Source organism: Aspergillus glaucus (genome assembly GCF_001890805.1).
Source record: "Aspergillus glaucus CBS 516.65 unplaced genomic scaffold ASPGLscaffold_8, whole genome shotgun sequence".
In the NCBI taxonomy this organism is placed as follows: Eukaryota; Fungi; Ascomycota; class Eurotiomycetes; order Eurotiales; family Aspergillaceae; genus Aspergillus; species Aspergillus glaucus.
In genome coordinates, this window is record NW_019170460.1 from 202,509 (window position 1) to 223,958 (window position 21,450).

The following is a 21,450-nucleotide window of genomic DNA, read 5'->3' on the forward strand; positions in this document are numbered from 1 at the left end:
CTGAGCCAAGAGGAGCAGCCCAAGCCTGAGCCGTCTACCGTGATTTCTTCTCAAGAACCCGCTCTGAGCCAAGAGGAGCAGCCCAAGCCTGAGCCTTCTACCGTGATTCCTTCTCAAGAACCCGCTCTGGGCCAAGAGGAGCAACCCAACGCTGATCTTTCTATCCCTACTCAAGACTCCGCTGAGCTGGAAAAAGAGGGAGAGAGGGGCATCAGCAGGGAGACGGAAGCCGAAGAACCAATCGACGAGCCACTCCCGCCGCTCCCGTCTAGCCATGGCTCCCTTAACGCATCGATAGAGGACTTGAGTGTTGTTCCCGATGCGCAAAGCTGGAAGGTGCTCGACCTGACCCACGATATCCACCCTAAGGAGGATCCCAAGCTTGATCTCGCAACTCGTTCTGAGGAACGCCGTGGCGAGGAAGAACATGCGAAGGAGGGAAACGCCGAAAAGGAGAGCGAAAGACCGGAGGCCCAAGAACCAATTGAGGAACCACTTCCATCACTACCGTCGAGCCATGGTTCATTAAACTCTCCGGCAAGGGACCTGGAAACCGATCCAAATGAGAAAGACTGGAAGGCATTTGACTTGACCCAGGATGTCCATCCTAAAGAGGAGATCAATCCTGGTCCGCCTCGGGAACCCAGCGGCGAGGAAGAGCTGAAGGAGAAGGACGAGGGTGAGAGGGATATTCAAAAGGTTGAAGCCCAAGCACCAATTGATGAGCAATTTCCACCACTCCCGTCGAGCAATGGCTCACTCAAGGCATCGGTAGAGGATCTGAGCGCTGTTCCTGATGAGCAAACCCAGGACCCCATCGACTTAACCGAAGATACCCAGTTTGAGGAGCAGCCGAAGCCTGAGCCTTCGATCTCGACGCCTGCTCCCCAGGCCGAGGACGAACCCAAGCCAAATTCCCCGATCACAAGCCCTTTTCATAAACCCACTGACGGCGACGAGACGGAGAGAAAAAGCGGAGCAAAGGACATCAGCGAAAAGGCAGCGACCCAAGAGCCAGTCGACGAGCCACTTCCACCACTTCCGTCAAGCAAAGGCTCATCGTTGAACGCGTCGGTTGAGAACTTCGTCCCAGGTGAGGAAGACTGGAATCCGATAGATATGACGCAAGCGGTTCATGAGGAGCAGCCTGGGCTTGGCCTTTCTTTCCAAGAACCTGTTGGTGGTGACGAAGAGAAGGAGACAGAGACAGAGACGGAGAAGGAGAAGGCAAAGGCCCCAGAGCCAATTGATAAAAAACTTCCACCACTTCCGTCAAGCAAGGGCTCATCGCTAAACGCGTCGGTTGAAGACCTCAGTTCTGTCCCAGGTGAAGAAGACTGGAACCCGGTAGATCTGACGCAAGCTGTTCGTGAGGAGCAACCTGAGTTTGGTCTTCCTTCCAGGGAGCCCGTTGATGATGGGGAAAAGAAGAAGGAAAAAGCAAGAGCCCCGGCGCCAATCGACGAGCAACTTCCACCCCTCCCGTCAAGTAACGACTCATCTCTCAACGCGTCGGTAGAGGACTTGGATGTTGTTTCTGGTGAGGACAGCTGGAACATGGTAGACCAGCCCGAGGAGCAACCAAAGCCTGATTTCCCAACCGGAATTCCTTCTCAGGAGCCCATTGGAGATCGAGATTCTCAGCCTGAAGACAAGCCTAAGCCTGAGCTCTCAATCACATTCCCCTTCCAGGAACCTGCTCTGAACCAAGACGCCCAAGCCGAGGACCAGCCTAAGTCTGGCTTCTCCATTACGGCCCCTTCTCAAGAGCCCACCCTGCATCAAGAGACCCAGCTAGAGGATCACCAGCAGCCTGATCTGATTCCGTCTCAGGAACCTGCTCTGAACCAGAATTCTCAGTCCGAAGACAAGCCTAAGTCTGAGCTCACAATTAAATTCCCTTCCCAGGAGTTTGTCTTAAATCAAGAGACCCAACCAGAGGATCAGTTCGAACGTGGTTTTTCAATGACACCCCATTCCCTGGAGCCCATTTTGGAAGAAGCTGAGGACGAAATCCAGCCTGACCCATCGACCACAATTCCTTTTCAACCCATTCTGAACCGAGACACTCCTCTTAATTACGAGCCCCAGCCTGACCCCTCGGTCACGATTCCTCAAGAACCCAGTGACGATGATGACCTGGAGAAGGAAAAGGAAAAGGGCAAGGAGATGGAGAAGGGCCTCTCTGACTCCCAGGAAGAACCGCTCACTGAAGAGACAACCTACGACGATACTACTTCGCTGGAAACGAGGGAGAAAGGTACAAGTGGCTGGGAGGTGGTAGACCCGATTCAAATTGCTCTGCCTGAGGAGCAGGCTGAGCCGGACTTCTCCAATACAGCTCCTTCTCAGCAACCAACCCTGAGCCAAGACGCTCAGCCTGATCAAACGCGTGATCTCTCTGTCACACCCCCTCAAGAAGTGGCTGGCGAGGAAGAGTCCAAGGAAAAGGGAAAGGAGAAAGCGACGGATTCCTCAGACGCTCAGCAGGAGCAACCTACCAAAGAGAGAGTCGAGAAAGATCCCCCTCCGCCCTACGAGAGTCATGAGGAAAACGAGGCGGTGATCCCTACCCAAGATGTCCAGCCTGAGCCCCAACGCAAGCCTAGTCTCTCCATTGCCATTCCTTCCCAAGAACCCGAGGACGAACTGGAGGAGAAATACGCAAAGGCGAGAGAAAAGGACACAGACTTCCATGAGTTTGACACCATCGACGAAGAATGGACTGCGTCCGAGATAATGAGGGAGAGAGAAAGACACAAGCACGAATTCGACATCCATTCTCCCGCTGAACTTCTCTGGGATCCTCACAAGTATTTCATCACGCCTCGGCCGATTGGAGGGATGGGATCTCGTTCGTTCGGTGGAAGTCTAGCGCCCAGGTCCTATGAGCCGCCAAAGATCCAGGACGATGACATTGATATCTCTGACCCGGATGAGGATATCTCTCCTCCCGAGTCGGGGCCTTCTGGTCCGCCAGGAAAGGAAACTTCTGCGCCAGAGCCGGCGGAAATGACAGCACCAACTCAGAAGGAGAAGTCGGAGAACTCTGAGGACCCGGGCATTGCTGGCACTCGTGATGAAGAAGAGCAACCGAAGGAGACTATCCCGGAAACTCAGCATGCTCACGTTGGGGAGGACAAAACGATCGTTCCTGACATCGAGGTTACGCCACCGGTAAAGGATACAATCATTCATACGGTTCCGGTCACGGCACCCAAGGAAGAGGAGCAGGCACCATCAACTCCTGACTTTGGTGGAGTCGTTGATGCAACTGTTGCTGTGGCAGTGGATGCAAGTGAAAGCCACCCCGTCCCAGAGACTCAGACCGATGTCAAGGAGAACGAGCCGGCTGTTCCTGAGATTGAGATTACGCCAGCAGTCAAGGACAAGATTGCTCCTACGGTCTCTGATGTTCCTGTTCCGGCTACTGCATCCAAGGAGGAGGAGCAAACACAATCAAATTCTCCTTCCGATTTCGCGGCTATCGTTGATGCTGCATTTGCGGCTGCTACGGGTTCTACGGATGACAAGGCTGTCCCTGAGGAGGGAGTTGCGAGAGATCTACCTGTGGAGTCAAAGGGTGATCTGAGCTCCAAGGTACCACCACCGGAGGGGTCTACTGCTACGACTGAATCCGATTTTCTGGACGCAAGCCAGCAGTCGGAGGATGGGCAAGAGCCTTACCGCACTTTGTCCCCTATAATGGAAGAACCAGACCTGGAATCAGAAAGGTCTCAAAGCGTGGATCTGGCGCATGATGAGCAGACACCTAGTCAAGAAAGTGAGAAGATGGAGTTGGAAGCACCTGCTGCTGAAGACACGTCTGTATCACGGGCACCGCTTGGCAAACAATCCCCTGTACCCGAGGTAGAACCGACTGCCACCGCGCCAGAAACTGAACGCGCCCCCGATGTCACCACCAAAAACGTGCAGAATACTGGTGAAGCGAGCCAGGAGGCCCAGCCAAGCGATGAGGCCCAGAGCGTAACGACGGAGACCGCGACTTCTCGAGACGGGTACGCCGAGTCAACCCAGGATTCCGGTACTGATTTCTGGGACGCCGTTGAAAAGCATGAGGAGGGAGAGGGAAGCATCGCTTCGTCACTCGACCGTCCAATTGATACGTCGGAACCACCCACTCCACGCGAGTGGAGGACTGAGGCATCTTTCGAACCGGAAGTGCCTGCTCAAGATGTTCAGGTTAGCCCCGTCGAAGAGTTTTCAAGATCTACTCCTGTTGAAGAGGAAAGGGAAGATGCTGGTACGCCAAAGGCGGAAGATCAGCTCCTCGAGAAGACAGGAAGCACACAAGTTCCGATTGAAGCCCAGAACGCAATTTCCCAGTCTGACATCACCCGCGACGAGCCGCCGCGACAAATCGAAGTCTCTCCTTCAGTCGAGCCTACCGAGACTGTCGAGACTGTCGCGGCGAAATCCGAGCCTGCAGTGGCTGGCAGCGAGCAATTGCTGGATAAATTGCCCGAACAGACTGAGCAACTCGTCGCAGGTGAAACTAAGTCTCTCGTGAAACCTGCATTGGAGGTAATCCCCGAGGCGGCCGCGGACGCCGAAGCGCCTGAAAATGCGACCGAAAAGTTTCCTCAAACAAAATCAAAGGAGGATTACGAAAAAGACCGCAAGTTCTCATCTTCCTTAGAGCCCCTGACAGAGACAGAAGCCGAACACTCGCAACCGGCTGATGCTGTGGCGGGGGCGGGGGCATTCGAAACAAGCGGTGAGGTCCCAGCCACCACTGATGCACGCCATCAGAATCCCGAACCTGCGGGTGCTCAAGATGTTGAACCGGTACCCGCAGCAAGCGAGGGTGAGTCAATTATGCCTGTGGAGAAACCGGAGTCCAATATTGCCGCACATGGGCCATTGTCGCTCGAAACTGAACAGACACCTGCGCCTGCACCTCCATTGGAGCCGGGAGCCACACCGGAGGACAAACAGAATGTGGAGGATAGTGGGGAAAGAAGCAAGCATGGTTCCCCCTCGACCACTCTCGATGAAGCTGCAACTATCGAACTGCCACCATCACCCCACGCAGAAGTTGCAGATGTGAACGTCCCCGCTGTCACCTCTGACGCATTACCATCCTCCCTCGCACCAACCGAGGAACCAAGCCAGGAACAACCGATTGAAAGAGAGATGCCTCACTTTACCGCAGACAACGAGAGCCTTGCCGATGTAGTGACGCGGGCCCAAAAGAGGAAGGCGAAGAAGGAGAGAAGAAAGAAGCGCCACTTTGCATCGCTAGATGAATCTGTCCCGGCGACTCTGCAAGATGAGACTGATCCGATAGATAAGATCGCTCCTGTTAAGGCACCTTCGGTCGACAAAGATAGTGCTATTGCCCATGAGCCGACCGAAGCCATTCCAGAACAACCCAGAGATGACGTCCCGCCCGCAGACATCGAGCATAGAGAAGCTCCCGAGACAAGCGTTGAGCAAGTGCCTCCCAAGAGCGATGCATCAATTTATCCAGAAGCTACTATTGTGCAGGGGCCTGTTGCGGGAGCCGAAACCATCCAAGAAAAGGCCCAAGACGAAATTACACCTACTGTGGAGACCTCTGGTACAACTGCCGAGTCAACCGTAACAGAGCCAGAGCCTACTCAGGAAGAGCGCGATATCACCACCAGCGTGGAGCCTGTTTCGACAAGCTCGGACCACGTCGAGGAAGCACCAAAGGAAGATCTGACTGTGGGTACCAATGTCAATGCTCCCGTCCAAGATCCAACTGCAACTGAACCGAGCTCCGCAAAGGATGTGCCTCAAGATGACCCGGCGCATGCTCAGGACCAACCTCAAAGAGAGGCGACAAATGTCCAGGAGCTGCCAAGTCTCGAGAAGGATGATGAGGAGGCGCCAGTCACTGAACCGCCAAGTCACACGAACTCGAAGAAGAACAAGAAGCACCGTCGCTCGGCCTCGTCAGAAATCGAGCAGCCTGCTCCAGCTGAGGACGTGGCTGATACCCCTTCCATTGAAGCACTTTCCGAAGCACCTGCCGCCTCGCAAACAACTGAAGAGAAGCCCGTCGAAAGTCCAGTGACTGAGACCCAAGAGGAGCTCCACCCTACCATGTCCAAGAAACAGGCTAAGAGGGAGCGGAAGAAGCGCAGGTCAATGATCAACATGGGCCAGTCACCTGATGAGCTTCCTGTAGAGTCCGCGCAGCCTACTGCTGTACACGGAGCGCCCGCTCAAGAGCTACAACAACAGCCGGACAATGATTCTGCTGTGAAGCCAAGCCAGACGGTCCTTGATAACGCCAGCGCGGAAGGATTCGAGATCATCGATGCACCTTCGGACACTCCGATTGAGTCTATAACTCCGGACCTTCAGGAGCAAGCAATAGTGGAGGAGTCACGGGAGGCTCTGGCGCAAAAGGGTGACGAGGCTATTGCACAAGAAGTTCCGCAGGTCAAAGAGAAGGAGGAGCCAAAGTCTGACCTTGAGACTCAGCCATTCGAGTCGAAAGGAGCAGGATTGCTCAACCCTTTATCGGAAACAGCTCAAGTAAAAGAGCCTGAAGGATCCACATTACACCCTGCAGATGCCGAGGACACCAGCTCCTTGTCTGGAGAAACAAAGAATAAAGTCAGGCACCACAGAAGACGCCGGTCCAGAATCCTAGAGCATCTCGCCGAAGCCGAAGCCGAGCGAGAGCGAGAGCGAGCCAAACAAGCTTCGACCAAAGAAAATCCCACGGGAACGTTGCCTGTGACAGAGTCCAAGCCTACTACACCTGTTGAGGATTCCGGTAATTACCAACCCCACGATGTGGAAAATGCCACCGCTAACAATCTGAGAAAAGACATGTGGACTGATCCTTCAATTTCCTCGCAGATAGAACAAGGGCGAGAAGCCCCTTTCGCTTTTCCTTATTCGGAACAGGTTGATGACAACCGGGTAGTACCTGCTCTGAACGAAGAGCCTCGTGCCCAGCCGTCGTCAGAGGAACCTGAAGCTGTCGCTGGACCTATCGAGGTGAAGGCCATGGAGTCTCAGGCAGGTCACGACAGTCAAGTCGAACAACGCACACAGGAATCGGCCTCCACTCCATCAGGCGAGGAACGTGAACTTGTTCCCGAGACGGCACCCGTCATGGAAGAGAAGACGAAAGAATTCACACCTGCAAATCAAGAAATCGTGGAGCTTCCCTCTATTCAGACAGAGAAAAGCGAACGCTCTCTGGATATCATTGGGTCCATCCCTGCAAATGAACCGGCTGCCACTGTTGATGCTGGTGAAGTTTTGGAGAAGCTAGCTTCGGATGTTGCGCCAAGCCAGACCCACGAGCAACCATCCATCAACCAGGAGGAATCGACGAACCCTCAGGAAACCGTCTTGCTACACGACTCTCCGACGGCTGAGCCAAGACAAGATTATGCCCCTGCCACTCCAAGCCGCAAGAGGTCGAGGAAGGAAAAGAAACGAGCGAGGAAGCGGGCCAAAGAAAATCACGAGGGTTCTGCTTCGCCGGAAGAGATTTTCTCAGAGTCCACCACCGCACTTATTGAACAGCCACCTCTGGTGAGCGATCAGGTTGAGGATGCAGAACTACCCCGGGGTGATGAACAAAAGGTTTTCGCGGAGGAATCAAAGGCCAAGGTCGAGGATCCAGGTACGACAGGCGAAAAGGCTGTCCAGGAGCCTGTTGAGCAACCACACCGAAGGGAGCCTATGGAACCAGTCGAAGGGCAACCTACTGCTCAGCCATTGGAGAACGAACAGCCGCCTACGCAAGAAAAGAAAAAAGAGGCACAGAAGGAGGAACAAGTAACAGTGCAAGAACCAAGGAGCAATGATAATGATATCGAGGCTGTCAACGAATCTCAGACAGAGAAGGCCTCCGATTCTGCCCCCGAGTCCAGCATGACGTCTCGCCTATTGAATAGAGTGTCCGGCACCTTCCCCGACTTGAAACGGGAAAAATTTCGACTACCTTCCAAGAACCAGTCGGTAAAAGATAGGGCCGAGGATGAGACCACGGAACCCGAAGTGAGCCGCGGATTCGAAAACGAGCACGCGGCCTGGGTCTCGGAGGTACCTATCACTTCGCAGGACTACCAGAGAGAGCGACTGTCCTCTGCTGAGCCATTTGAGGACGAACCATCGTTCCAGCTGTCTACGACAACTAATCCTGAAACGACGATCACGGACGTCGCTATCGATGTCGAGGTTGATGAGTACTACAAGGTTTCTATTCTGTCAGATAGAACGACAGGCGGATCGCCAGCAATTGAGATTGATCCGACCTCAGGGGATAGCGCCGAAAGTGCAGAGCAAAGTCCCGATAATGAGAGGTCTGCACATGGTCCTCCGTCTTCGGACGACAGGTCTTTTACGGTCGTCGACTCATCGTCAACACAGGCAGATACTAGTCGGGGGGTCAGTCCATCCATTTCTCAGACCACAAAAACATCGCGGTCACTAGCCCCGTCACCTCCATTACCAGATGTACGCGATCGAGTGGAGAGAACCGACGGAGTACGGACCACGGATCGAAACGGGAAGCCCCGACTGGAGATAAAGCCTGTAGATTCGTTGCAACCACGGACCCCAAGGTCAACATCTCCGATCCGGAAGTACACAGGCAATGCATGGGCACAACAAGCAACCAAGAAGCATGGCGAGAACCCGGTTATCAAACCTCCAGTTCGACAGAACAGCCTACCGACCGCACGAAGGCCGCAAACACCGGAGCGCAAGCCGATTCTGCGACCCAGCAGCATGAGCAACTTCCATGGCGTCCCAAAAATGCAGCAGACTCTTCATAGTCCGGATGTTCCTCGGTCGCTGCGTCGGAAGAGCAAAACGACTCGCGACATGAGCGCTGATTTGCGGGCGGCTAGTCGGGCACTGCAGGAGGAAAATGGGTCCCAGCCACCGCCCACCGACATTAACATCGAACGTATCGCCTCGTCGTCCTCTTACGATCCCGTCACCGACAAGGGCAAGCGACCGATCCGCGGCATGACGGACGTTTATGTATGTGATTTATTTTCTTTTTCTTAGTTTCTGTTCTATTTTTGAAAATCGCTAATTTATATCGATCGTGTAGGAGGCTTGGGGCGAAACTCCCAGTTCCCCACGGTCGCCCAGCCGTCCACCTAGCGTCCGACATCGCCGGAGTATGCAACATCTCCAACAACTCGAATCTCGCTTAGATCAATTGATTTCGGAGAATCGACTGCTTTCTGCTGAGCGTGAGGCTGCCGAAAACAAACTCAAAACGACCACTCTCGCCCGTCGCAAAAGTGACCAGGCTCTTAACTCACAAAATACTGATTTGCGAGATAGATCAGAGGAAGTCGAAGAATTGAGGAAATCTGTGGAGTGGTTTCAGAAGGAAGTCAATCGGTTGACTGAAGAAAATGAAGGATTGACGGGGACGAACGCCAACCTCGCCGCTACCCACGAACGAGAACATCAGGAATTCCAGGAATCGTCGGCCCGCGAAATTCAGGAACTCAGAACGCGATACCGACAAGCGACTGCTAATACACGAGACCTGATACGACGAGAGCTCGATGTGCACCTGGCGCAAAAGAACGCAGAATTACGTCGTCTAAGTGAAGAACTCCAGGAGGAGCAGGAGAAGGTACAGCAATTACAACAGAAGCTCGCAACATCAGAAGTTTTGGTCCACCGTAATGATCAATTCTTCAAAGCAGCCTGCCATAATTTGTATGCTCGTGTGCAGCATTGGGTGAAGCGCTTCTCGAAACATTCCGATAACCTCCGCTACCTGACATTCGATCAACTGCAAGACCCAAAATCACTGGCCAAACGATTGGAGACTGACAAAGTATTGGCCGCTCGATTGGACGTCGGCAAACTGGCCCGATTGGATGTCAACAAACTGACCGCCCGATTCGACAACGCCATCCTCGACGGATCCGACGTGGAGTATTACCTGGCCGACCGGGTCGGTCGTCGGGATGTGTTCATTTCCGTAATGATGACAATGATGTGGAAGTTTATCTTTGCGCCGTACATGTTCGGCATGGACAGTGAAAAGCAACAGAAGCTGAACAGTCTCGAGGAACAACTCACCGAGGCTGGGAAGTTTACTGCTGTCCGTCGCTGGCGGGCTACTACCTTATCTTTGCTGTCCAAGAGCCCTTCGTTTGCTGAACAGCGTGAGATTGAGATGGAAGCCGTCACGCATGAAATCTACGATACCCTGGAAAGTATCTGTCCGCCGCCGAAAGACAAAGTAAAAAAGCTTCGTGAGGATCTGCACGGCGTGCTGCAGATCGCAGTCACTCTGTCCATAGAGATGCGCACTCAACTGGCTGAATACTACATTGTCCGTCCTCTCCTGGCCGAGTTCGGCGACAATGGGGTTGTAACGCGACGCGTCCACTTCAACGAAGCATTGATGAATGAACGCAGTGCTCTCGACTCCGGGGCAGGTGAAGGCTCCGTGCGCTTGTTCTTATTCCCGCTCGTGGTGAAGGAACACGATGACAGCGAAGAGGAGGATGACAAACACGATGACAAGAAAGAGGACAAAGGCCCAGTGGTCATCTATCCCGCACAGGTGCTCGTTAATCGACCGGAAGAAGAGGTTAAACAATCGAGCAAGTCTCTGGACCGAAAATCATCGGTGCAGAGTAGTGTTCCTTCGTTGAGAATGGACAACACGTGAGGCGCCACACTCAGAACGAAGCTCTGTCCTCTTGCGAGGCTCTACTAATTTTCTGCTGTTTTCAATTTCCCTTGCTTTTGCATAATTATGGATGAAATAGATCGGATGATCTAGGAAAGCGATTCTTGAATCTGGGATACCAGGGGTGTGCTTTTGGCTTTACGATGATGACGATTGTTATGATATTTCTTTTTTGTTTTCACGTTTTTCCTTTGTTATTCTGGGCGATGTGTCTTCTCTCTTCTCAGTGGAAAGGGACCATTGACCTTAGTCCATATGTAGTAGATATTTTTGATGTGTGATGAGTGATGACCCTGTATTAATTCAGAATACCAGATTCTAGTGTTATTTTTCTGCTCTAGTCCATACTGTAATCACTGTAGTTACTGTACTCTGTAGTTGTGCGGTAGTAGTATGAACGTAGAGTGTAGATGATATCACCTGACTGGTTACACTTCTCCAACTGTTCGTCTCTTTTCCGTTTCCTAAACCACCGTCTCAGACTATCCAAGATAGCGTCCTACGTCTTCTGGCATTTATTCTACATTCTCCTAGTTTGTCCTGAGTATTTATCTTTTCTCCCTATTTGATGGGGTTGGATCCTTGCATTCCTCGCCTCATGCACTGTGTCTTGCCACGATCGTCATTCTCCAACGGCGACTGCAACTCAACTCTTCTTCCCTAATGCTGCATCACCAACCACCGGACTTTGTACTGTTAGTCATGCTGAGAGAGTACTTCTGCTTACTCCTTCAGCCTGTTGCGACGATTGTATGATCCTTGGTGACTGTTGTCATATTCCTTGCTTTCCCCGTCTTATCTATGCAGGATTATTGGACGAGCTGCACAAGCTTGATCTGCTTGGCCTCGATTGATAGGAGAATAAGGGACAACACGAGCCCTAAACCAACGACAATTAAGCGATAAATCGAAGCAATCCAATCAACAATGACGCCGACCCCTGAAAACAAGAACAAGCGGTCCACCGACGCTGTAGCTTCTTCGCCTGCACGCCGCAATCCAGATCACCCACCAGTAACACGTCCCTCAGAGTCAGTGCAAGAGACCCGCTCCGACAGCAAATCTGGGGCTGCTAGCAGCATGCCCATTCCAAAGCCAACAAAGCGCAAGAAAAACCGCAATAATCGCAAGCGTCGTCACCGCCGTCAGTCGTTTCTAACCGCTGAGGAATCGGAATCCCAATCTCAGCAGTTTAAGCCCGCGACCGCTCCGGCTGCAGATTCGGTGGCGAAAGCCCAATCAGCAGCGAACGATCCGTCGAAGTCTAGAGCGCGTCTGCCATTTTATGGACTTGGGAGGGATTTGAGTGATACTAGTTTGGAGAGTGAGGCTTTGTTGGATCATCGGTATGGTTTTTATTTGTTATTTTTATTTTTTATCATGCTTTAACTTTCTTGGTTTTGTTTCCTTTATTTTTGTTTTCGATTTCATTCGATGCTAACTACTAGGTATTTTGATAGACATCAACCCATGATGCGTCCACGCAGGGAAAGCCGTCTTGCTCAATCCTTCAAACCCGGTTCCGTCACAGCGGCTCTTCGTCCTGATACAGCTCGTGCAAACCTCTCTAGGAGTTCCCGCGTTGATAATGACAGTGATGCTTCGGATATAGACGATCGGACACCGTTGATGCGGCCTTCCTCCGGCCAGACTTCCAACGTGCCTCGATATGGGACGGAAACATATTCAAGTCAGCTCTCGGCCCGAAAACGGCAGCCGTCAGTACAAACTACTTCATCCCGGACCTCTCGTCGCGCTCCCCGGAGTCCTACAATTAATGATCGCGATTATGACATCAACAACCCTCCTTCGATGCCCACCTCGCCGAAGACGGGTCCAGAAATGGGATATGATGATGCGGTGGTAACCGGTGCTGATTTCGACTTCTTGTTGGCGAAGTCAATTGACAATCGAGTAGAGGCGGGGCCGCGCGACATGGTGATTGATATGGATGGTTCGCATGGACCTCCGAACCATTCGGCCCCGTCATCCCCGCCATCCCCTCGTCGTCGCCCATCGCAGGATGCGCTCCGGCGGCGCCGGACAGTGACCTTGCCAGTCGAGGAAGACGTTTGCTTCCCGACGGATGTACACTCGGAGGCCGAGGATGAACATCGGACGGCCCGAAATGGTGAGCGTCGACGGAGGAGGCATCGAGAATGGCCAGATCTGTCTATTCTCGAGGAATGGATGCGCGAGGAAAAGGAGGACCGCCATGGAGACTTCCGTTCGAAGAAAATCAGTGAACCGATGCTTATTGAAGGGCGGTTGCGACCCCAGTATCAAGCATGGCGACGTGAGGAGGAGGATGCCCCATATCGATTTACTTACTTTAATGAGGAGTATCAGAGCACACTCCATGCTCAAAGTATATCCGAACTCATCCAGCCGGGAGGAAGCTTACGTGAGCTGTTCATTCCGGAACCTCCAATACTAGAGGACTCGTCGGACGACGAAGATACCGATTCTGATGGCGGACACGCCCATCATTACTATAACAACAACAATGCCTCTTTCAATGGGACCAACCCGACTTTTTCGAACCCCTTTGCGAACCACAATGGCGGCGGCGGTGGTGGCTTCGAAAATCACGGTAACGGCGTTGCATCAGATCCAAACCGTGATAGCTCAAAGCAACGCACTTCTACTCTCGGCGAGGCTGTTTCAGAGCCACGTAATCATTCAGTTGAGCCACCAACTGTACGGTCCCAAACTTCCTCCAAACCGAAGAAATACGGGCCCCGACCGACCTTCTGGCTTGATGTGCTTTGTCCTACGGATGCTGAGATGAGAGTGATTGCGAAAGCGTTTGGAATTCACGCTTTGACAGCAGAGGATATCATGATGCAGGAGGCTCGTGAGAAGGTCGAGTTGTTCCGGAACTACTATTTCATCAACTACCGCACATTTGAGCAGGATCCGAACAGTGAGACCTATCTGGAGCCGGTTAATATGTACGTGGTCGTCTTCCGCGAAGGTGTGCTTTCCTTCCACTTTTCGCAAACGCCTCATCCAGCCAATGTTCGACGCCGAATCCGCCAATTGGTGGACTACCTCATTCTCAGCTCCGACTGGATCTCCTACGCCTTGATCGATGACATAACCGATGTGTTTGGACCGTTGATTCAAGCTATTGAAGATGAGGTCGATGAGATTGATGAGGTGATTATGCGCATGCATTCTGAAACCGAACGAGACGCAAGCACCAGCAAAGATAGTCTGGCCAGCAACACGGTTTCGAACCCTCCAGCTCCGGGAGAGATGCTGCGACGTGTGGGTGAATGCCGCAAGAAGGTTATGGGGATGTACCGCCTGCTCAGCAACAAGGCGGATGTCGTTAAGGGATTTGCGAAGCGGTGCAATGAGCACTGGGAAGTTGCGCCCAAGTCGGAAATTGGACTCTATTTGGGTGATATTCAGGACCACATCATGACTATGACCAGTAGTCTGACCTATTACGAAACGTATGTCCCTATGCTCTTACCATCTTGGATAACTGTTTACTGACTTTATTTGAACAGCCTCCTGTCCCGAGCACACTCGAACTACCTCGCTCAGATCAACATCCTGATGAACGAGCGCCAAGAACGCACAGCGGATGTGCTTGGCAAGCTGACCGTGCTGGGAACTATTGTCCTGCCACTAAACATCATCGGTAGTTTGTGGGGTATGAACGTCAAGGTTCCCGGACAGGATGTGGAAAACCTAGATTGGTTCTATTCGAGTATGTCTTTCTTTTACATTTACATTGAAATCAAGCTAACTGGTCGCAGTCACGGCTGCACTTCTTCTCTTCGCCATTGCCGCGTTCTACATTGCAAAGCGCGTGTACAATATTGTATAGATGGCACGATCACTATACCCACTCGGTTAACGAAGGCCATGATGACGAACGATACCCTTGGTCTATTCGAATGTTATGAGCTGGAGATAATGATGAATTGTATAGGATATGATTTTGTTTGGTGATTTACACGTTGGATGTTGGAGTTGCTTTTATAGTGGTTTGTTTGTTTGTGTTTGGAGCTGTTTGGTGGTTATTAGGTAGATGGAGGTCTTTCGTGTTTGTACAAGTAGTCAGGGCTCATTGCTTGTTGGTATATATATACGATACTTGCTATAATGAATGTTTATTACTGTGTATTCTTTGCTGCATGCCTGGGATAAGTCTGGAACCCCGGATGAGGTCATCATGAGCCGGTCGTAATGCCATAACGGAATGTAACATACAGCACTACGCAATTGGCTGTGTAATTTTGCCGCCCAGCGTCACATCTCGTCACGGCCTAGCCTGGTCGTTTTCGTCCCCATTATTCCTTCTTCCTTCCTCTTCCTCTATTATTCTCTTTCTCGACATTTCTTTCTTTCTTTTCTATACTCTCTACTCTCCTTTCCGGCTGTTTTATATTCCATCCATCCAACCGACCAACCGCCGTTCTCCTTCCCTCCCCGTTCGCCCCGATCCGTGACCATTTCTGCGTCCCTGCCCTGACGTGGACTATTATCATTGGCCTCTTAACTAGTCTACTGTCCAGTCCCGTTGCCTCCTGCGCTTTCCAGTCTTCCACCGCGCCTTCCGGATAGCCCTGCAATTCGATCACGGTCCTGTCTTCATCCTTGCTTCGGGCACCTTCTTATCAACCGACGGCCGCGATTACTCCGGAGAACTATGCGTGATTGATCTTCTTTACATTCATCGTGCAGAGAGAAGAGTTGGGAGTCAACCAAGACAGAACATTGCTATTGTCAAAGCGGATCCATCGCCCGGCTACTTAAGTGGGACGCGCCTTGGTTCTAGACGTTCCCGCCGGTCCGTGGGCAGTACAGAGAGTACTTTGCGGTGACATACATACAGCTACTGTACTGTACTTTGAGCTATGGATGCAGCCACATTCTTGTCTGGGTTATGATTGATTTGGGTTTATGAAAGGATCCTGTGAAGTGAAAAAGCAACACAACTCGTCCGACCTATTGTCCTCCGTCACCAGGCACGATTCTCTGCTTCCTTACCTCCGTTGGGTTTAAATTTTGTGTTTATCAGCATGTGGTCTGCGTCTATTCGTCCTCTGGCCCTATAGTCTGCGTAACGTGTTGTGTGTGACGAGAAATCAGCTTTCCAACTCAGTCTTGCTCTCCATTCCTTTTCACTCGCACTATTCTTGCCCTTTTTCCGGCGCTTTTCGATTGGGGACCTGCGGGTCTTTTTTCTTTTTTCTTTTTTCCCTTTTTTTCTTGTGGTAAACACTTGTCACTGGTTTCCTCTCGGGTCTTCTGACTTGTCTCCGTCGTGTCAGCAAATCCTGGCCTGACAGTGACTATGGCGGAGCCCGAGAGGTCGCCTTACCGCAACGGTACTGTGTCTAGTCGATCCAGACTGCCCAAAGAAGAGGATGAGGCTGCTGCAGGAGACATGATGGAAGTTCCACAGTCGACCGCCATTAAATCACAGGCCAAGTCCCCTCTCCTATCCCAGATACCTAAAATCTCTTCCGCTACTACGACTCCTGGTGTTTCCGCTCCGCCCTCGACGGATACTTCGACTTTTTCGTCTCGCGAACCCTCCCCCGTTGGTACATCGCTCCGTGCTGGCACGTCGAACTCCATATCGCAGTTACCGCCTTCCTCACCGCAGAAGAATAGCCAGGTCCAAAGTCCGCCCAGGTCCACCCCCGATCAAAATCCTGGTCCTGCGTCCTCTACCTTGCAACAAACCTCATCGCAGACCGGTAACCCGCCCCTCCTCAGTCCTCTTTCGGGTACCGAGTCATCCACCAATGCTTCCAGTCCTGATAAGTCCAACATGCCAGTATGGGCCACGTCGCACCGGCCAGACCAAGAGTCGACCCAACCTAATACTTCGAGCAAACGGTCCTCAATATCCCCCCCTGATGACCTTGCCGCCAAAGGGGACCGCACCATGCCTCGAACCGTGAACAGGGGTCTCAACGGGTCGAGCCCCGCCCTAGAAACCGTACAAGAGATGACCAGTGACCATTCGTCCCCGTCAAACGGCACGATCCTCAACCGGCCTTTAACGGAAGAACCGCGTTTGCAAAAGATTGACGAGGATGCGACTCCGAAGGCCAACAAACAAGGTGCAGAAAGCGGTAGCGAAAGTGGTGGCAACAAAAGTTCGGAACCGATGGATGAGAAACGCCGCAAATCTTCAACTGGTGCGAAGGGAGCGGGCACCATCATTCCGAAGAGATCTACCACATCTTTGAGCGGAAATGGTGCACGTGGGAAACCTACTGATGGATCTGTACGGAATATGATTGTCGAAACGGAAACAGTCAGTTCCATACCCCAGGTCTCACTGAGTGCAGCCACTGGGGATCGAGGTCATACCGGTCGTATCGATCCTGGTACGCTTCGCATGCAACCTAGTACCGAAACTATTCGTCCGAAGAAGGAAAAGAAGAAGGCCCGCAAGCCAGCTCCGCTACCCAGTGGTGCGGCATCCTCGAAGGCCGACATATTCGAGGCCAAGGTGGCAAGCGCGGTCGATGAAGCGGACGTATCCGATTCTGACGAAACATTCGTATACGAGTCCAATCCCCCCGATCCTTATCCTGTCCGGCAGTCTCGATACCATTCTCGAACACCGAGTGCCACCTCCATGGCTAGCCAAGCCGATCAGTTTGGCAGTCGGACACGCCCAACATTGCCATCTGCCAATCACAGCGTTACTGGTAAACGCAGTATGAAGTTCACGAATAATACCTATAGTAACAGTCTGGATGGAGACGCTGGCGATGAAGGACCCAGCAATGCAAGGCACGATGGCCCTGCTTCACACACGCGCCACCATCACATCGGACGGTATGGACGCAACAACTTTTACCCGTCCATATTTGATAGTGACTCGCCGTTCCCCCAGTCACACTCATATATCAAGTCTCCCCGACACTTTGTTGGGAGCGGATACCGGCAGGCAAGACAACCCGGATCTCGTGGAGTGCCAAATTATCGCACCATGGGCCATTCCAAAAAGGCTGGGGACATGTATGGTTACGACTATGATGCAGAGGGGGCAGATGATGAGCGTACGCCGCTGGTCGGTTCACCGCGCATGCCGCGAAGTCGTCACGGCGGTCGACGGCCTAACAGTGCTAGTGTGCGTCAGATGGAATACATGCACCGACGGCGTGGTTACATGTCGCGATATGGACTCTGTGCCGCGGTTTTCCTATTACTCTTCTTGGTTATTGGGGGTGCTACTTCGTTCATCGTTGCCATCACCAAACCACTACGGGAAGTCCACGTCGCTGCCATTCAAAATGTGCTGGCTTCCGAACAGGAGCTCATGTTGGATCTCAACGTGCGAGCTACCAATCCCAACCTGTTTCCGGTGGTTGTCGACGATATGGACGTCAATATCTTCGCCAAGAGTCGATTTGTCGGGACCGATAAACTCTGGCGTGAACATGGCTCTGAGCTTGACGACTTTCCTCGTGTTGAACCTAGGAATTCGGAGGACTCATCAGACCAGCTGGTGCACGTTAATGATGGGGTCGACCACGGTACTGATCCCATTCCTAATGATCCTGTTGGAGACCCGCAGACGATGCTTCTCGGCCGTGTATTCCGCTTCGATTCCTCTCTTGCCTTTGAGCCCTCACCCTGGAACTACGTGGCGTCATCTTCTAAAGGACAAATTCGCCTTCCGCGCCCAGGAAACAAGACAGAAGAAGGTGGCACTGAACGATGGGAGCGGGTTTTACAGCACCCGTTTGACTTGATCGTCCGTGGTGTTATCAAATATCAACTACCTTTGAGTTCACGATTCCTCTCTGCGTCGGTCAGCTCGAGTGTCAAGGTGACCCCGGATAAGGGCGACAATAATGGTGGTGACCATAATGGTGATGGTGACCCTGAGCATGAGCCTGAACATCCCCCGAGCAACGACACGGTCAGGATTACTTCGCCCCGGAGACCTCCTCGATATACACTTTCGGAGCGGAGAGACACGATTAATGTAATGGAACGACCCTTTACGGCTTGATTGATACGATAGCGACAACTTTGATGTCTTTTGCTTTCTCTTCCCTGTATACCCTTATTGTACCGGCTCGTCTATAACATTCTATTCATTCCTCCCTTTTTCTTTCCCTGGTTCTGGCAATTAGGCGAAGAGGCTATGCTAGTGACCTTTGTCTACCACTTTTAACTACTTCTATCTTTTCTTCTGTATATCCATGAAGCCTGGCGTTGTGATCTTTCGCTACAATGGAGTTTAGAAGCCTCCTTGTCTTACTGAGTACTACTGTCTTACCATGATATCCCATACAGTCTGGTCTGTCATTTGCGGACTTTTATTTCTTTTGTTCAATATTATTGCTTTCTTTACTTTATTGTGGTATTGAATGTATGGCACAAAAGTATCGAAGGCTGGACGTTTATGTATGCATTAGGATAGCATATTTTTTTTCTTGTAGGAGAGTATTGATGTCTTCGTGCTCGATATCCATGTCTTAGATGACGGCTATCAAACCATACATACACCTTTCCCTAGCCCGAGCTCTTCACACGCATCGGATATTTGCAAAGATCATTTATCATGTCTTGCAAATAGATTACGACGGCAGACTGTCGTCACGGTCAATATCTTTCTGAATGATGGGATTTCCATCACTCATTAAAAAATCACAGATAGAAGTGGATAACCGAGGTGGATTCTCGGTGATAGCATCCAGATGTGTGTTGTATAGCTCCCGTCCACCATCCTTTGGTTATGCTACGACACGAAACTTTCCAATTCCATTTGGCTGGGTGGGAAAAAATTATCCATTATATATGGAAATATATAATGAATAATGGGATTTTATATATGTATAACTTAATACCAGCGCCTTAGACCGCTTGCCATGTGGAATTTATATAGTATGAATCTTAAAGCAAAATACTCTCAAAAATCACTCAATTATGTACTCCGCCCAACCATCCTAGTAAGTCCAGTGATTCAATAATGCTCAGTATCAGGTAGAGAGTTCTAGCAAACCATCCTTTAAGATTGCCGTGTTAACACAGGCCTCGTCTTTTGTTTCACATCGTTGCACTCCATTCCATCTGTATGGGTCACTCCTGTACAAATAGTCCTCTATCATCAATTCGCCCTCGGTTACCTTAACCTAAAGGCATGTAGGTGCTGAAATAGAGTGGCCGTATCTATGCATTGCCACATGGATTGTTTATGGTGATAGGAATTCTGATGCGCATTCTCCATTAGCATGTACTTCATACAACAGATGGAAACTAATCCATTCTGTCTGCCTCAGAGAAGCGACGAAAGGACAAAAGCCTGTATGTAGTCAGGGAAGACTGTGACATAATGCTGGTCTAGAGACCACCTGTAAGGTCTAAGTGGTGTCGATGATCGTCTGGAAAGACACACCCCAGGTCAACTTGTGTGGTGCTTTATATTCCACGTCATAAGAAGTGCATTCCCATAATTATCGTGAAATAGTAAACATCCGCGGTTCAATGTATCTCCAAGGATTCGTATGGCTGTTGAACCAAACTTCATTTCGGTCGCAAAGCTCTGCTCAATCATGGACAGTACCGAGGGTCTTTTATTCAGCTTCTGCTCTTAAACCAGAACATAATCAGTATCATGCCCTGAACTTAGTGGTTCGAAAACCAATTGAGGGTGTAAAGTGTCTGAAGACACTCTGCTCGTCTCACCATCTCATGTGGTCATTAGCAGAGATGGTCCTGTTTTTATACTGGACCTGTCTGCTTTGACCTCCAGTCCGAGGTACATGAACACCCCTCTCAGAAACACCTTGTAGCATACGCCTCCACCAACCAGCCATAAGACTTTCTCGGCGTATGTGTCTTTGCAAATAGGTCCTGAGCACCACAAGTTTTGGGGCTCCCGTATCAACTATGAGACTCTCCCCTATCCTTGGAGACAGAGAAGCCTGTGGCATGTTGGAGATGGCAGACGCGATATTTCGGAATTCACATCGCTTGCCTGATGTTTCCTCCCGCATCATTCTGGACTAGCACGTGATAACAACATGGATCCCTAAAAGTCGACAAACTGACACGCGAGCGTCGCCCAATAATACCTTTTAGATGATCAATACCTGTGCACGATTGATACTGCCAATCGTGTTTTCGTTGGCAACGGAGCCCACCGGAAACGTTACTCCCCTTTTCTCTGCTTTGTGTAGTGTATCGTGATGATACTATTCAGTTCCGCTTTTTCCACCACGATGCTTTGGAGATTTTTGCTCTCGATTACTTTAGCTTGCATTGGGACTGTATATCCCCCGAGGACGACGGTGATTCCGACAACAAAACCGTGTAACAAGTCCGGACTTGCTTCAACTGTTATGTGTCCGTCGCCGGCCTATGCTCACTGACATGAGCTTGTGGCAGGCGCGGGTGATATTTAAAATGTGGACTTTTAGTGCCCTGCGGTTGATTTCGATCTCTTGTTGGGCCGGCCATTTTGTTTTCGAGATTGTCGTGGTTTGTTGTAGATTTGTTTGGCTAAGGAATGTGGATTCTATTGTTTGAAAGATGGAGTTATCAAGGATAGTATATTATGAGAATTGTTGATTTGAACAGTTGTAGTATCGTTGATGATGGATGGATGGATAGAAGGGGGATGGAGGTGATAACTAGAAGAGGAATTACTTCTAGAGCAGTGAAGTTGAAGCCAATCATTACTATTCGGACAAGACATTCACAGGGCTTCCCCATAGAGAATACCCTATTCTTACTCCCAGGCATACGGACAATGTATT

At 51.1% G+C, this 21,450-nt stretch overlaps 3 protein-coding genes across 3 annotated transcripts in view; 2 read left to right on the forward strand and 1 right to left on the reverse strand.

Moving 5' to 3' along the window:
* The window catches only part of lah (involucrin repeat protein), a gene marked incomplete at both ends in the record, with an annotated part of 18,087 nt that extends 7,415 nt beyond the window's left edge, over positions 1 to 10,672 (forward strand). The window contains 2 exons of the mRNA XM_022543422.1: positions 56 to 9,006; positions 9,080 to 10,672. Of these exons, the coding sequence (XP_022401685.1) occupies positions 56 to 9,006; positions 9,080 to 10,672 (10,544 nt within the window). The remainder of the gene's footprint in view (positions 1 to 55; positions 9,007 to 9,079) is intronic.
* Positions 10,673 to 11,183: 511 nt separating this feature from the next.
* On the forward strand, positions 11,184 to 14,843 carry ASPGLDRAFT_45952 (magnesium transporter CorA family protein). Its single transcript, XM_022546353.1, has 4 exons — positions 11,184 to 12,039; positions 12,154 to 14,157; positions 14,215 to 14,417; positions 14,467 to 14,843. Exons 1-4 carry the CDS (start codon positions 11,621 to 11,623, stop codon positions 14,535 to 14,537), a joined length of 2,697 nt encoding a protein of 898 aa, XP_022401686.1. The 5' UTR covers positions 11,184 to 11,620; the 3' UTR covers positions 14,538 to 14,843.
* A 5,324-nt stretch (positions 14,844 to 20,167) lies between these two features.
* On the reverse strand, positions 20,168 to 20,681 carry ASPGLDRAFT_45954 (uncharacterized protein; the record flags this gene model as incomplete). The annotated part of the gene is made up of 2 exons (XM_022546354.1): positions 20,378 to 20,681; positions 20,168 to 20,281 (listed from the first exon to the last, which is right to left on the reverse strand). A coding segment is annotated over exon 1 (244 nt), but the record flags the coding sequence as incomplete, so codon positions are not given.
* Positions 20,682 to 21,450: the final 769 nt, after the last annotated feature.